The 14,560-nt window shown below is 35.3% G+C and overlaps 1 protein-coding gene across 1 annotated transcript; it reads left to right on the top strand.

Moving 5' to 3' along the window:
* The first annotated feature begins 3,371 nt into the window (after window positions 1–3,371).
* Window positions 3,372–13,896, top strand: LOC131198117 (vomeronasal type-2 receptor 26-like). The gene is made up of 6 exons (XM_058182625.1): window positions 3,372–3,460; window positions 4,768–5,056; window positions 5,929–6,774; window positions 7,199–7,426; window positions 8,773–8,899; window positions 12,995–13,896. The coding sequence occupies exons 1-6, from the start codon at window positions 3,372–3,374 to the stop codon at window positions 13,894–13,896; spliced, it is 2,481 nt and encodes an 826-aa protein (XP_058038608.1).
* Window positions 13,897–14,560: the final 664 nt, after the last annotated feature.

Genomic DNA, 14,560 nt, shown 5'->3' with positions numbered 1-14,560 from the left:
CTCTTTTCAGTTATTATGAAATTCAAGCTGTCCAGATAATACTGTTCTGTATGGGACTGTTTTGATTTGTGAGTTTTTTTCTTTCTTTGAATAAGTATTTCAAGAGTGTACATCTTACTAGGGTGTTTATATAAAAAGGGAAGTGTTACGATGCATCTAGTATTTTAACCTAGATACATGTGTAGACAAGAGCAAGGTTCAGTTGAACTAGAAAGAAACCTGTTTAAACAGAATGCTCCTTGTGTTTTGTTTTGTAGATTTTTTCCCCTTGTTAATTGTTATATTGCATTAGAAAATGCAAATAATATATTATAGAATACAGAAAATAGTGAATCCATTTATTTATACACTAAAAACTAGAAATTGTGATAATTCAGATAAATTAAATCCTTAAGGTAAGGAAAAGGTTTTTATTGATATTCAGTATAATTTTCAAAAGATTTACAACATTTATAAACATTTAGATCTTAAAAGCTTGTACTTACAACTGCAACTATTTGTATTTGCCTTGGTGTATTGATATATTTTGTATATGAAAACCATCCATGTTTGATTTTGATTAAACTTATGTTGTGCATATGTGTTGTTATGCCTATGTGTTGTTAGCTTTGCCAATGCTGTATATTTTCCAAGTTTATATTGAAGATATTGTTGGAATTGTATCTTTCTTCTAAGTTAATACTCACAACTGTGAGCAGAATAGGAATGGGAATAGCAATAGCATATAGCACTGATATACTGCTTCACAGTGGTTTACAGCCCACTCTGGTTTAAAGCCCACTCTGTAAGCCATTTACAGAGTCACAATGTTCCTTTTTTACAGGGATTCCTGGCATATGACCTCTTTTAGTGAAGTCTTGACAAATATTGAACTTGTTAAAGAGATAAATATAGTTTAACAAAATGAATACATCTCAATACATAGAAAGATACATACATATATTTATTCCAGTTACTGAGGTGGAATAAATAATGACTCAGTCACAGTTTTGTTCCATGCAGCATCAACCTTGTGAACTCTCAATCTTTCTCTTTATGCACTCTCTCTCTGTGTCTGTCTATCTGTCTGTCTGTCTGTCTGTCTGTCTGGGTATGGATAGATATATACTTTCTTTTGAAAGTAGGAAACAGAATTTCACTTTTAATGTGTGCCAGTGTGCTGATGGTAAAAATGACAATAAAGGTTCTCTTCTCTTCTCTTCTCTTCTCTTCTCTTCTCTTCTCTTCTCTTCTCTTCTCTTCTCTTCTCTTCTCTTCTCTTCTCTTCTCAACTCTACTCAACTCAACTCAATTCAGCTCAACTTATCTTACGATGCAGCCAAACCAAAAGAAGATGAAAGATATGCAAGAGAGGATTTGTGGGGTTTTTTGTGTGACTTCCACAAGTCTAAGAAAATAGACTCAACATTTATGGGTCCTTTCCAGTTGCTAAACAAATAAACCCAGTAGAATCTGATTTACAATTGCCAGCATCAATGAAGGTTTACTATGTATTCCATCATTCTTCACTTCTTCAAGCAGGGTCCCCTTGCATTCTGAATTCACAGATAGCTCCCTTTTCCAATACTGGAAAATGTATGGAAGAGGGAGGAAAAATAAAAGGTGGAGGTGGTGCTAAATACAGATGGAAATGAGCTGAATGCTTGATACACTGGAAAGTTACTCAGAGTCTGAGAAGCCATGATAGGCAGCAGTGGATGTACATGTATTACAATTGGTGCACTGCTTTCACAACCAATACCCAAATAAACCCCATTCTTGATCATTATTAGCCTTCCAGGACTTAGTAATTGGCCAAGATGATCAGGAGAAGTTTTTCTATGGGATAGATGACACCCTAGGGATATCAAGTTAGGGGAGATGGAACAGACCAAATAGAGGGCTTAGGAAATACCAAGATATTTCCACATCAAGCATGTAAGTTTTGGGAGCTTGGGGGGGGATTGAGTGAGACAATCAGATTCACAATGAAGGAGTAGCAATCACCTCTGTAGGGACAGCTGAATTATGGGATGCCTTGTGCCATTTTGGAAGTTATTGACAGAAGATGGGAATGACACAACTACATTTCAATCTCACAGCCACAACCAGTTTTCCCTGAGAACTTGAGAGAGGCAGATGAATCTGAGAGGAAGGGTGATGTAGGTAAGTAGGTAAGTCATTGGAAGACCAGACAAAGAGTTGCTGCCTAGGGAATGGTTAGATAAGAGCTAAGGTAGACCACAGCTACATAGAGGGTAGAACAGACTGTCCCTAAGTTATTGAGTTGTAAAAGTGTCAACAGGATAATTTTACTTTCAGACTTCCAAAATTCTACTAATATAGCTTTACAGTAAAGTAGAATTAGGTTATTGGGTTTGAATTTCCTGTCTGGTCTAACTGGTATGAATTTAAAAAGCACATATTAAGATGAAAGAAATTAAAATTGTCACTGTTGGCAAGAATCTTTATGAATATTTTGCCAAGAATTATGTTTTTGTTTCAGACAATACCTGTTTTATAAATGATACAATTGATGTGTCATTTAAATAAAGGCAAGAAGATATATCTAATTTTATATAGCAAGGAAAAAAACAAGATAAATATGAAGTTTAACAAGATGAAAATGAAAGAGATGGACTGACTTTTATTGGATTTGAAATTGTATTTTGCTGCTCATTGTTTGGCCTGAATGAGAGGTGTCAAACTCAAGTACATTGAGGGCTGCATCAGGGTTGTGACTGACCTTGGAGAGCCGGTGGGTGTGGTGTGGTGGCATGAGTGTGGCCATGGTGGGTGTGGCCAGGGGCATGGCCATGGTGGGCATGACACAGGACTGCATCTCTCCACACATGGTTTTATACACTTGTAAAAATAGAGATGACATTTATTAGTCAGATTGGAATAACAGGTATTTAAACATGAGAAAACTTTTTTTTTCACAATACTATAGCGAAATAAAAATATAATTATTGCTATTTTCTTTCCCTATATAATTAGCAGCACTATTATTAATTATGAATTCTGTTTGCACTTGAAGTCCAGATAGCAAGAACAAAATTTAGTGTTTATGAGCAGTACATAAAATCTCTATCTGTTTCCAATTGAAGCTAGTCTAGTTAGTTCCTGGTAATTAGGACTTGCTTTCTGAGTTTCAGAAGAATATAAGCATTGTGAAGAGTAGGTGACTGCATAGTTCCTTCTTATGTAACCTTGAAGATTCCAAAGCTTTATCCAACAAATTCTATTGTGGACATACGTTTAGCATAATGATTTTGATTGTTTTGCTTCTATTCTTGACTGATGTGGTTTACAAGTGTGCTATGAAAAATTGCAAAGTTAATGATCCTCTCCCTATTCTTCACAATTATTTCCAGTCTGGTGATCTCATCATGGATGCTATCACTTCTCTTGTCTTCATGCCTTCAGATCCAGCTACCTTTTCTAAAAATCCCCACCATTCATTTATAAGTGAACCCATGTAAGATTGTTACATAATAATGTTTAGTATTCCGGATTGTATTTTGGAAAATAATCTCCAAAGCAATAAAATTAGTTATGGGATGAAATAAGTAAATTTTTCAGATTAATTATTAATGTGGTGATGAGTTTTTTATTCTTGTTCATTTTCACTGGATTTCTAGAAAGAATTAAACTAAATGATTTATTATTCCTAAAAAATGGTTTCGTATTCCAGACTGTATTCTGGAATAATAATACCCAAAACAATAGAATTAGTTATTGGGTGAAATAAGAAAATTAGAATTAAACTAACTGATTTATTGTACCTAATGCAGAAATAATTAAATCACAAGTTTGCTAATTGAAGTCTTCCTCACTTAACTAAGTGATTGGATTTGGTATAGGAATAGCAATGTTTAAGGAAAGGGCCAGAAATTTTTATAATGGAAAAATAATTCAAAACAATGTGTTTTCCATAGGGAAGATTTAAGATGTGCTGAAACTTGAAAAAATGGTTAATTATAAAAGTGATTTTTATATTAAAATCCTGTTTTTTATTTAAATTATATAGCATCCACTTAGTTCATGTATATTTATTAATTTATTATTTATAATGATAAAAAGTGATGTTGAAAGGAATCTTAGGCAGTCAAATATTTATATATTTGTTAAAAATTAAACTGTATTTTTAAAAACCTAAGCTATATATTCCCTGTCATATTAATATAAGTTCCCAAAATCATTTATAGCTCAATAATAATAAGATAGCACATACATCTCTCTATAAAAACATAGATTAATGACATTATCTGGTACTTTCATATGGCAAATATTTTAATTATGTCTCCACCTTTCAAAGCCTTCTCAATAGTCTTGCAGCCAGTCTTTCACTATTTCACATTTCACTATGATGACCTCAAAATACAAAATGAGGCAGAAAATTTTATTAATCATAGAGATCTTTCCTAAGAAAACTATGGGACTTCAAAATGCATGTCTTTCTCTTCAGCTACTAGAATTACAAAAACAAAAGAAACCAACAAGCAGTGTAGAACCTAAAAATGGCATGAACCAGAAAATGTGACTCAGACTTAAAAACAAGCAATATTTTGAGAAATGTGAATTGATTTAGTGTCAGTCCAAAATGTCACTCACTAGTTGAGTGACTAGTTGAGTGACATTGTGATTTTGTGATAAAGTTTATTCCATTGGCATGATAGATCAAGCGTTGCTTTCAAGAACAGAATGGTTTGATGGATGTTACATTTATTGCAATACTTTTTATTAGATACAGAATATCCCTTATCTCTTGCTTTTTCATTTCAGGGTCCAGACTAAGTTTTATCAGCATATTTTAGCTTTAATATTTGCTGTGAAGGAGATCAATGAAAACCCTCAGATCTTGCCCAACATCACCTTGGGCTTCAATATTTTTGACAGCTATGATGGAACATGGACTTATCATGCCACAATGAAACTTTTTTCACCATTGACGAGATTGATCCCGAATTATAAATGTGGCTTCCAGAACAACCTGGTCGCAGTCATTGGAGCTCTTTATTCTGAAACTTCTCTTTTCATGGGAGATATCTTGAAAATCTACAAAGTCCCACAGGTAGGAGGTGTGATGAGTCATGAGATTATATTATGCCATATTTCATCTTTTTGCATTTCTGTAACTTGGAAACATTATATATATTTATCCTTCAACAAAATTAATTTTTATTTTTATTTTTTGGAATTTATATCCCGCCCTTCTCCAAAGACTCAGGGCGGCTTACATTGTGTTAAGCAATAGTCTTCATCCATTTGTATATTATATACAAAGTCAACTTTTATTGCCCCCAACAATCTGGGTCCTCATTTTACCTACCTTATAAAAGATGGAAGGCTGAGTCAACCTTGGGCCTGGTGGGACTTGAACTTGCAGTAATTGCAAGCAGCTGTGTTAATAACAGACTGCTTAGTCTGTTGAGCCACCAAACTACATGCTCAATAAAGCATATAAGTAAATAAAAGATTTTTTAAAATAAAATTAAGGAATCCAGCGGTGCAATCATATAATATACAGTAAATTAAGGATTTCTATTTAAAAGTGGAACTATTCACAGTATGCAAGATCAATTAAAAAAGTCCATTAATTACCTTTCCTTGTAGTAGATATAGTAAAATATTATTTTTCTTAGAGAGAAGCTAAGAAAAAACTCTTTGTTCTTAAACAATAACACCTAATGATATTTTTCTCTCTTTTTTTCCTCAAGTTGGAAGATTTTTCAATCTAAATCTAAATGAATCCTCCTGAGAATTTTCTTTATTAGAACAAAACAAGCTAAAATGCTTATTTGGATATAACACAAAATGCAATTTTAATTTTTGTATACAATGGTAACCGTTTAAATTTTTAATTTAAATTTTAGGAAGTTCTAGTCCATCATTTATTTATTTCCATGGGAAAAGACAGTAATTTCCTTCTTTTAATTTATGTAGATAATATATGGATCACATCCAGCAATGCCAGATCAAAGTGAATCATTTTCCTTCTATCAAATGGTCCCTGATGAAAGTTATGAATACAAAGGTTTGTGTCATCTGCTTTTGCACTTTGGATGGACCTGGGTTGGAATTCTTGTAAAAGAAGATGATGATGGAAGATTTGTGAGAATGACATTTTCAATGTTTCCTCTTCATGGCATTTGTATTGCCTTCCTAAAAAAGATAAGACCGTTTTTTATCAACAGCTTTTCTGATGATCTAGAATGGCTAGCAGAAACATATTATCTTTCAATGAACAGCAAAGCCAAAGCAGTGATTGTCTATGAAAGAACACTTCTACATTTGAGGTTATTACTGCAGCTTCCTAAAATGGAACTAGTCTCCTTAGAGCCTAAAGGTAAGGTGTGGATCATGGCCTCACAGATGGATCTTGTGTCAGTGTTTTACCAAAGAAGCTGGGATATTCAAGATATTCATGGTTCCCTGTCCTTTTCAGTTCACTCCAAAGAAATTCCTGGATTTCAACACTTTGTTCAGACAAGGGACCATTTCTCATCAAAAGAAGATGGCTTTATCAAAGATGTGTGGGTACATGCATTTGACTGTTCCTTTCCCAGATCCTTGGAGAATGACAAAGATGGTGACATTTGTACTCTGAGGGAGAAATTGGAGGATGTCCCGGGTGCCTTTTTTGAAATGAGCATGACAGGACACAGTTACAATATATACAATGCAGTTTATGTTGTAGCTCATGCTTTACATGCTTTGCAGATTGAACAAAAACAGGAAAGAAATCTGTGCAGAGGAAAACTAAATCTTCAGATTCAACATCCATGGCAGGTATGGACTTGAGCTCTCATCCTTTATACTATTAGGAAGTAGCAGTCATGAAGATTAAGAACTATTCTTGATAGCCATCAAGTTTCCTCAAGCTTCTTCTCATCTTCTGTGAAGCTTCTTAGAGCTCACTCAAGCGAAACCATCCATTCTTTCAAAAATTATTCCAGATTTTTAATTCTAATTAGATTTTTATTGGAGGACAGGAAATGTTTCATTCTCCTTTTTACATTAAATAAAAAGTGATAGACTTACCTTGGGACCATTTTTAGAAGACAATAGAATCTTTAAAAAAAATGCAATGTATTCAGGGAAAGATGTTACTATCAGAATATTGAAAGTTTCTTAATGAGATGCTGTTCCATATTAGGAAAGTTTACTCATTAATGACATTCTGACCAATTTTTGTGTATTATTTGATATTCAGCTCCACCGGTTTCTAAAAAGCATTTCATTTAATAACACTGTGGGAGATGAGATTTTGTTTGATCAGCAGAGAGAACTGATAGTTGGATTTGATGTTATAAATTGGGTCACATTCCCCAACCAGTCCTTCCATCGAGTGAAAGTTGGGAAACTGAGTCCCTGGATTTCAGAGGACCAAAAGCTCATCATTCATGATGAAGCCATCGCCTGGCACAGAACTTTCAACCAAGTAGGTTCCAAAAGCAGGTAATTACATCTGGATGTTATTTAATGTACAGGTGGTCCTTGATTTACAGCTATTCATTTAGTGACTATTCAAAGTTATAGTGGTAGTGAAAAATGTAATTTGTGATAGGTCTTCACATTTGTGACCATTGAAACTTTCCCCACAATAATGTCATCAAAATTTGGATGGCTGGAAACTGAGATATAATTATGATGGTGGCAGCATCCCAGGATCATGTGAACATCAGCGTGAACAAGTCAAGGGTCACCTGTATAAATGAAACATAAACCTACTCTTTTTGTGTTTTTGCAGTTGCACTGGATAAAATAGTAAGCAATGTCAAGAAGGGAATAGGAGGCAGCAGTGGTCAGGACGGGCTTTGCACACTTTCAGGTGTTGCACCAGTTGCATCCATACCTGGACTGGGAGGCCCTGATCACAGTAGCTCCTGCCCTTGTAGCCACTAGATTAGACTACTGTAACACATTCTATGAGGAACTATCCTTGAAAAACATTTGGTCAACTGGTGCAGAATGCCGCTGCACAGGGAGTAATTGGTGTCAGATATATGGCACACATAACACCATTCCTCACTTCTCAGAGTCAACTCCACTGGTTGCCATTGTGCTCCCAGGTGCAATTCATGGTTCTGGTGGTTACCTATAAAGCCCTACATGGCTTTGGAATGGGTATCTGATTGAGTGCCTTTTTTCTATAGTCTTTTTTATTGTCCAACCAGATAAAATAGGATGGGCATCTCTACATTCCATCAGCCAAAGAATGTCGGCTGGCAGGGATTAAAAGGTTAACTTTTTGAGCAGTAGCCCCTCCTCTGTGGAACATCCTCCCTTTGAATATTACAATGCCCCAAGCCTTTCATAGAGCTCTAAAAAACTGGTTATGCTCTTGAGCCTGGGCCACTACATGCACTAAGAGCACCACCTCCTGACTAAATTGTTAATGAGACAGATATCTAGCTTCGATGAATTAGGCAGTTTTTTTATTGTTTTAATGCTTTTTAGTATTTTCATTGTTTTAAAATGTTTTTTAATTTAATTGTAATATATGTTTTGAATTGTGAGTTATTACCTAATTGAGTATGGAAACAACTGTAAAAATACAACCAAGCTCCAAGAGTACCAATGACTCCGCATTGCAGAGAGATTTGAACTTATTTAAAAGTTGCTTGCTACTGCTTTTGAATTTCAGATATATCAATTGGTACACTGGCTACTTCTTAATTGTAAAAAAAAAAAGCCATATGATTTTTTTAAATACGTAACTTTTTTCTGTATGCTAATAATTTGTAAGAATGCTAATAGATATATTTTCTGCTATTTCTGGGCCAGACATTACCTATTTCTCTATGCACTAAGAGATGCCTCCCTGGTAATTTCAGGAAAAAGCAGGAGGGAAAACAATTTTGCTGCTATGATTGTCTTCCATGTCCTAAAGGAAAGATGTCAAGCTTGATTGGTAAGAGACATTATGAAATAAAATATCGTAATTCTGCAGGATATCCCAAGCAGATCCATTAATAAATTAGAATAGAATAGAATAGAATAGAATAGAATAGAATAGAATAGAATAGAATAGAATAGAATTTTTTATTGGTCAAGTATGATTGGACTCACAAGGAATTTGTCTTGGTGCAAATGCTCTCAGTGTACATAAAAGAAAAGATACCTTCATCAAGAATCATATGGTACAACATTTAATGATAGTCATAAGGTACAAATAAGCAATCTTAATATTATATTATATTAAATATTATATCAATATAAATTGTAAGGATATAAGCAACAAAGTTATAGTCATACAGTTATTAGTTGAAGGAGATGGGTGATTGGAACAATGAGAAGATTAATAGTAGTAGATTGGAACAATGAGAAGATTAATAGTAGTGCAGACTTAGTAAATTGTTTGACAGTTTTGAGGGAATTATTTGTTTAGCAGAGTGATGGAGTTTGGGAAAAAACTGTTCTTGTGTCTAGTTTTTCTTTTGTGCAGTGCTCTATACCGTCGTTTTGAGGGTAGGAGTTGAAACAGTTTATATCCAGGATGTAGGGGTCTGTAAATATTTTCACAGTCTCTTTTTGACTCGTGCAGTATACAGGTCCTCAATGGAAGGCATGTTGCTAGCAATTGTTTTTTCTGCAGTTCTAATTATCCTCTGAAATGATCTTCCTGTCAAAGACTACTTCAGCTTTAATTGCAATAATACTAGAGCAACTGATAGATTTAAACTTAATGTCAACCACTTTAATCTAGATTGCAGAAAATATGACTTCTGTAACAGAATCATCAGTGCTTGGAATACTTTACCTGACTCTGTGGTCTCTTCTCATAATCCTAAAGGCTTTAACCAAAAACCTTATACTATTGACCTCACCCCATTCCTAAGAGGACCATAAAAGGTATAAGCGACAAATGTATAGTTCCTGTCCTATTGTTTTTCTTTTCTTTTTCCTATATATATATGCTTATACCTTTATATACTATATAACCTTTCTGTATGATAGTTACATATATTGTTGTGACAAAATAAATAAATAAATAAATAAATAAATAAATAAATAAATAAATAAATAAATAAATAAATAAATAAATAAATAAATAAATAAATAGTTGGGTTGCAGAACCAAACCAGACAGTTATAGAGGTGCATATGACAGACTCAATAATTCCTCTGTAGAACTGGATCTGCAGCTCCTTGGGTAGTTTGAACTTTCTGAGTTGGTGCAGACAGAACATTCTTTGTTGTGCTTTTTTGATGACGTTTTTGATGTTAGCTGTCCATTTTAGAACTTGCGATATGGTAGAACCTAGAAATTTGAAGGTCTCTACTGTTGATACAAGACCACTGGCTCTTCGGCTTTGTAATGGAGATGAGCACCGCCCCCTATTGTCGGGAACGACTAGCACGTATGTGTGAGGAGAACCTTTATCTTTACTTTTGATACTGTGTTGTCTAATATTGTGAGAGGTGGAAGTATGGAAGGGTTTCTCCTAAAGTCCGCCACCATTTCTACAGTTTTGAGTGTATTCAGTTCCAGATTTATTTATTTATTAGATTTTTATTTATTAGATTTTTATTAGATTATTTATTAGATTGTTCTGGTCCCACCATGAGGCTAACTGTTCAACCTTCCGTCTATATATAGATTCATCATTGTCTCAAATGAGACCTATCACTGCTGTGTCATCTGCGAAATTCAGTAGTTTAACAGATGGATTGTTAGAGATTCAGTCATTGGTATAAAGAGAGAAGAGAAGTGGGGAGAGCAAACAGCCTTGGGGGGACCCTGTGCTATTGTACAGGTATCTGATGTGATTCTGCTTAGCTTCACCTGCTGCTTCCTATTTGTTAGGAAGCTTATCAGCAGCTCCTTACAAGTCTGTTCAGGTACCTATTATCTGGTTTAGTTTAGTTAGAAGAGTGTCTGGAATGATGGTATTAAATGCTGAACTAAAGTCTTCATAGAGGACCCTTGCGTAGGTCTTTGGAGATTCAAGATGTTGTAGGATGTAGTGCAGAGCCATATTAACAGCATCATCTGTTGATCTATTTGCTCAGTATGCAAATTGCAAGGGGCCTAACAGTGGATCTGTGATGGTTTTCAAGTGGGACAGCACTAGCTTTTCAAAGGTTTTCATGACTACAGATGTTAGAGCAACTGGTCTGTAGTCATTCAGTTCCTTGATGGTAGGCTTCTTTGGCACTGGGATTATAGTAGAGCATTTGAAGCAAGAAGGAGCATAGCACATCTCTAGTGATTTATTCAAGATATGGGTGACGATGGGGGCCAATTGGTCAGCATAGACTTTTAAGCAAGAAGGAGTTATCTTGTCTGGGCCTGGAGCTTTTCCTGGCTTTTGTCTGTGAAATAAATCTTGCACTTCCTTTTCTGTGATCACTAGGGGTTGTGAACCCAATGGGATGGGGGTCAGCTGTAGGATGCTTGCTGTTGTTGGTGTGTCTGAGATGGGGGTTGTGGAGATAGGTGGCTGTAGTTTCCTTTCAAACCTGCAGTAAAACACGTTCAGGTAATCTGCCAGTTGTTGATTTCCTTCAGCCTGTATGTAAGTATGTAAGTAAGTAAATATGTAAGTAATGTAAGTATGGAAATTGGGTTATATCCTTTTTTGGATAGCCCCGACTTAGGGCCACAGTTGACCTCTACATGTCTGTTGCTAAATGAGACAGTTGTTAAATGAGTTTTGTTCCATTTTATGACCTTTCTTGACTGAATCACTGTTCAGTTACTAAGTGAATCTGGCTTGCAAATTGACTTTGCTTGTTAGAAAGTTGCATGACCATGGAAAATTGCAAGAGTCATAAATATTAATCAGTTGCCAAGCATCCAAATTTTTATCATGTGTCCATGGGGATGTTGCTACAGTCGTATGCGTGAAAATTGGTCATATGTCACTTTTCCAGGGACATTATAACTTTGAATGGTCACTAAATAAATAGTTGTAAGTCAAAGATTACCTGTATTTATTAGCAGAATTTGCCCTCAACTTTCTCTTTAAAAGAGAAACTTTTATTAATGGAAGTTTAATTTCTTTGGATTGTATTACCTTATTTGAGCATCTCAGCTTTCTCACTATGTGAACCGATAAAACAGAGCACATCAACTTACAACATGTTTTACAACATTTGCTTTAAGGGACTGTAAAAACTTGAGATACTTTTCTTTTCAGTAATTTAATGACAAACCAGTCTCTCATCTTTCTTTCAGAAAAAAAATATTTGCTTATTTATTTTATTGAGAATATTTATAGGGCCACACACTCACTCTCAGTGACTCTGCATGGCTTACAAAAAATAAAAAAACCCAATATATAATAATAAAAACAATAATCCCATCACCTCTTGGTGACAGCAATCAATCAAACAACTTGATGAATTCCATCCCATTCTGGATTCTCCAAACATATTGGCAAAACCAGATATTCAGGACCTTGTGAAAGAATGTGAAAGTGGGACCTTATGGAAAGTTGTTCCAAAGTGAGGGAGCCAGAACGCCCTGCTTCTGGGTCCGACCATATGTACCTCCTTAGGAGAGGAGAGATACAATATTTTCTGCCTCCCTGCTCTAGTGGGTTGGGTGGGTGTAACCAGGGAGAGACAGTCCCTAGATAACCTGATCTCAAGCCATGTAAGGCTTTAAATGGACTTAAATGTGACAACAAATACCTTAATTCTTGTATAATTGTACTTGTACCTTAAAGTCATATTAAGAGAGTTAAAGTCTTAATATGACTCTCTTAAAGTCATATTAAGAGAGTTAATTATAGAATATAATTCTATAAATTATATTTTATACCAAATAAAAAATAATAAAAATTTAGCTCCCTCCCCCATTACCAGCCTCTTGATTTTCAATTATTACCCAGAATCCCAAATGTTGAAAAATAGCAATAAGAGAGTACAAAGTGAAAATATTGGTGCCATGAATGCAGCCACAGATGATGAAGAAAGACACTAAAAATCACATACAAATAAGAAGTATAGTGATATTATAATACAGGAATAAAAAAAATTTTTTTTAAAAATTCTTACAGATATGGATGATTGTTCTGAATGTCCAGAAGACCAATATCCAAGCAATGACCAAGATTCATGTATTCCAAAGAGAATATCTTTCTTATCCTATGAAGAACCAATGGGAAGAAGTCTACTTATTCTGGCTCTCTTTTTTTCTTTTTGTACAATATTGGTGCTGTCAACGTTTTTGAAGTATCACCATACTCCCATTGTCAAGGCCAACAATAGAAACCTCACCTACATTCTACTTGTCTCCCTCCTCCTCTGCTTCCTTTGCTCACTGCAGTTCCTCGTTGCACCAAATCGTATAATATGTCTCCTACGGCAAATTAGCTTTGGCATCATCTTCTCAGTGGCTGTGTCTTCTGTGTTGGGAAAAACCATCACTGTAGTTCTGGCTTTCATGGCCACCAAGCCAGGATCCAGGATGAGGAAATGGGTGGGAAAAGGCCTGACCACCTCCATTGTTCTTTCTTGTTCCCTGATTCAAGCAGGCATCTGTATGGTGTGGCTCTTTGCACATCCCCCTTTCCCTGATGTTGATAACCATTCAGAAATTGAGGAGATGATAATGCAGTGCAATGAAGGTTCAGCTACCATGTTCTACTGTGTTTTTGGCTATATGGGCTTTCTTGCGGCTGCCAGTTTCACAGTAGCTTTTTTCTCAAGGAAACTTCCCAATAGTTTCAATGAAGCCAAATGTCTTACGTTTAGCATGCTGATCTTCTGCAGTGTGTGGCTCTCGTTTGTTCCATCCTACCTGAGCACCAAAGGCAAATACATGGTGGCTGTGGAGGTTTTCTCTATTTTGGCTTCCAGTGCTGGATTGTTGGGCTGCATATATTTCCCCAAATGTTACATAATTATTTTTAAGCCAGAGCTAAACAACAGAGAACAACTTATTAAGAGAAACTCTTAATAAATTAAACTTTTCTTACATTTTTATTTTCTGGTTTGAAATGTTTAGTGACTTATTCAGTAGAATACTAAATATTAAACATTAAATGGAATAGGTTTATTAATTGATCTCTATTCTCCTACATAGGTAGAGTATAAAGCAAGTTGTAGAATAGTATTTTCACATTATGAAAAGATATGCAGGAGGAGAGGAGATGAAAGATATGCAGAAGAGGATTTGATGTGGTTTTTTTTTACCAAATATCTGACTTCCACAAGACTGAGAAATAGACTCAAAATTTAAGGGTCCTTTTCCAGTTGCTAAGCAAATAAGCTCAGTAGAATTAGATTTACAATTGCTAGCATCGATGAAGGTTCATTATGTATTCCATTGCTCTTCACTTCTGCAAGCAGCAGCCCCCTGCATCCTGAGTTCACAGATGGCTTCCTTTTCCCATACTGGTAAATTTATGGAAGAGGGAGGAAAAATACAAGGTAGAGGTGGTAGTTCTTTCCTGGGACAAAAATCCAGGAAACAATAAAACGGCTCAAGCACAAGCTGCAACAGGCTGGCGTGGCCGAGAAACTTGAAAACAGCCCCCAGCTGCAAGCAACAAACATGCTCCATAGCTGATTGGCGCTGAAAAAACTCCTGAGTAAAATGCAGCTGCGCCAAGGCTCCTAGA

The sequence above is a fragment of the Ahaetulla prasina genome, chromosome 4 (assembly GCF_028640845.1).
Source record: "Ahaetulla prasina isolate Xishuangbanna chromosome 4, ASM2864084v1, whole genome shotgun sequence".
In the NCBI taxonomy this organism is placed as follows: Eukaryota; Metazoa; Chordata; class Lepidosauria; order Squamata; family Colubridae; genus Ahaetulla; species Ahaetulla prasina.
The sequence above is the reverse complement of the archived record's forward strand: the minus strand, read 5'-3'. Positions and strand labels throughout refer to the sequence as shown.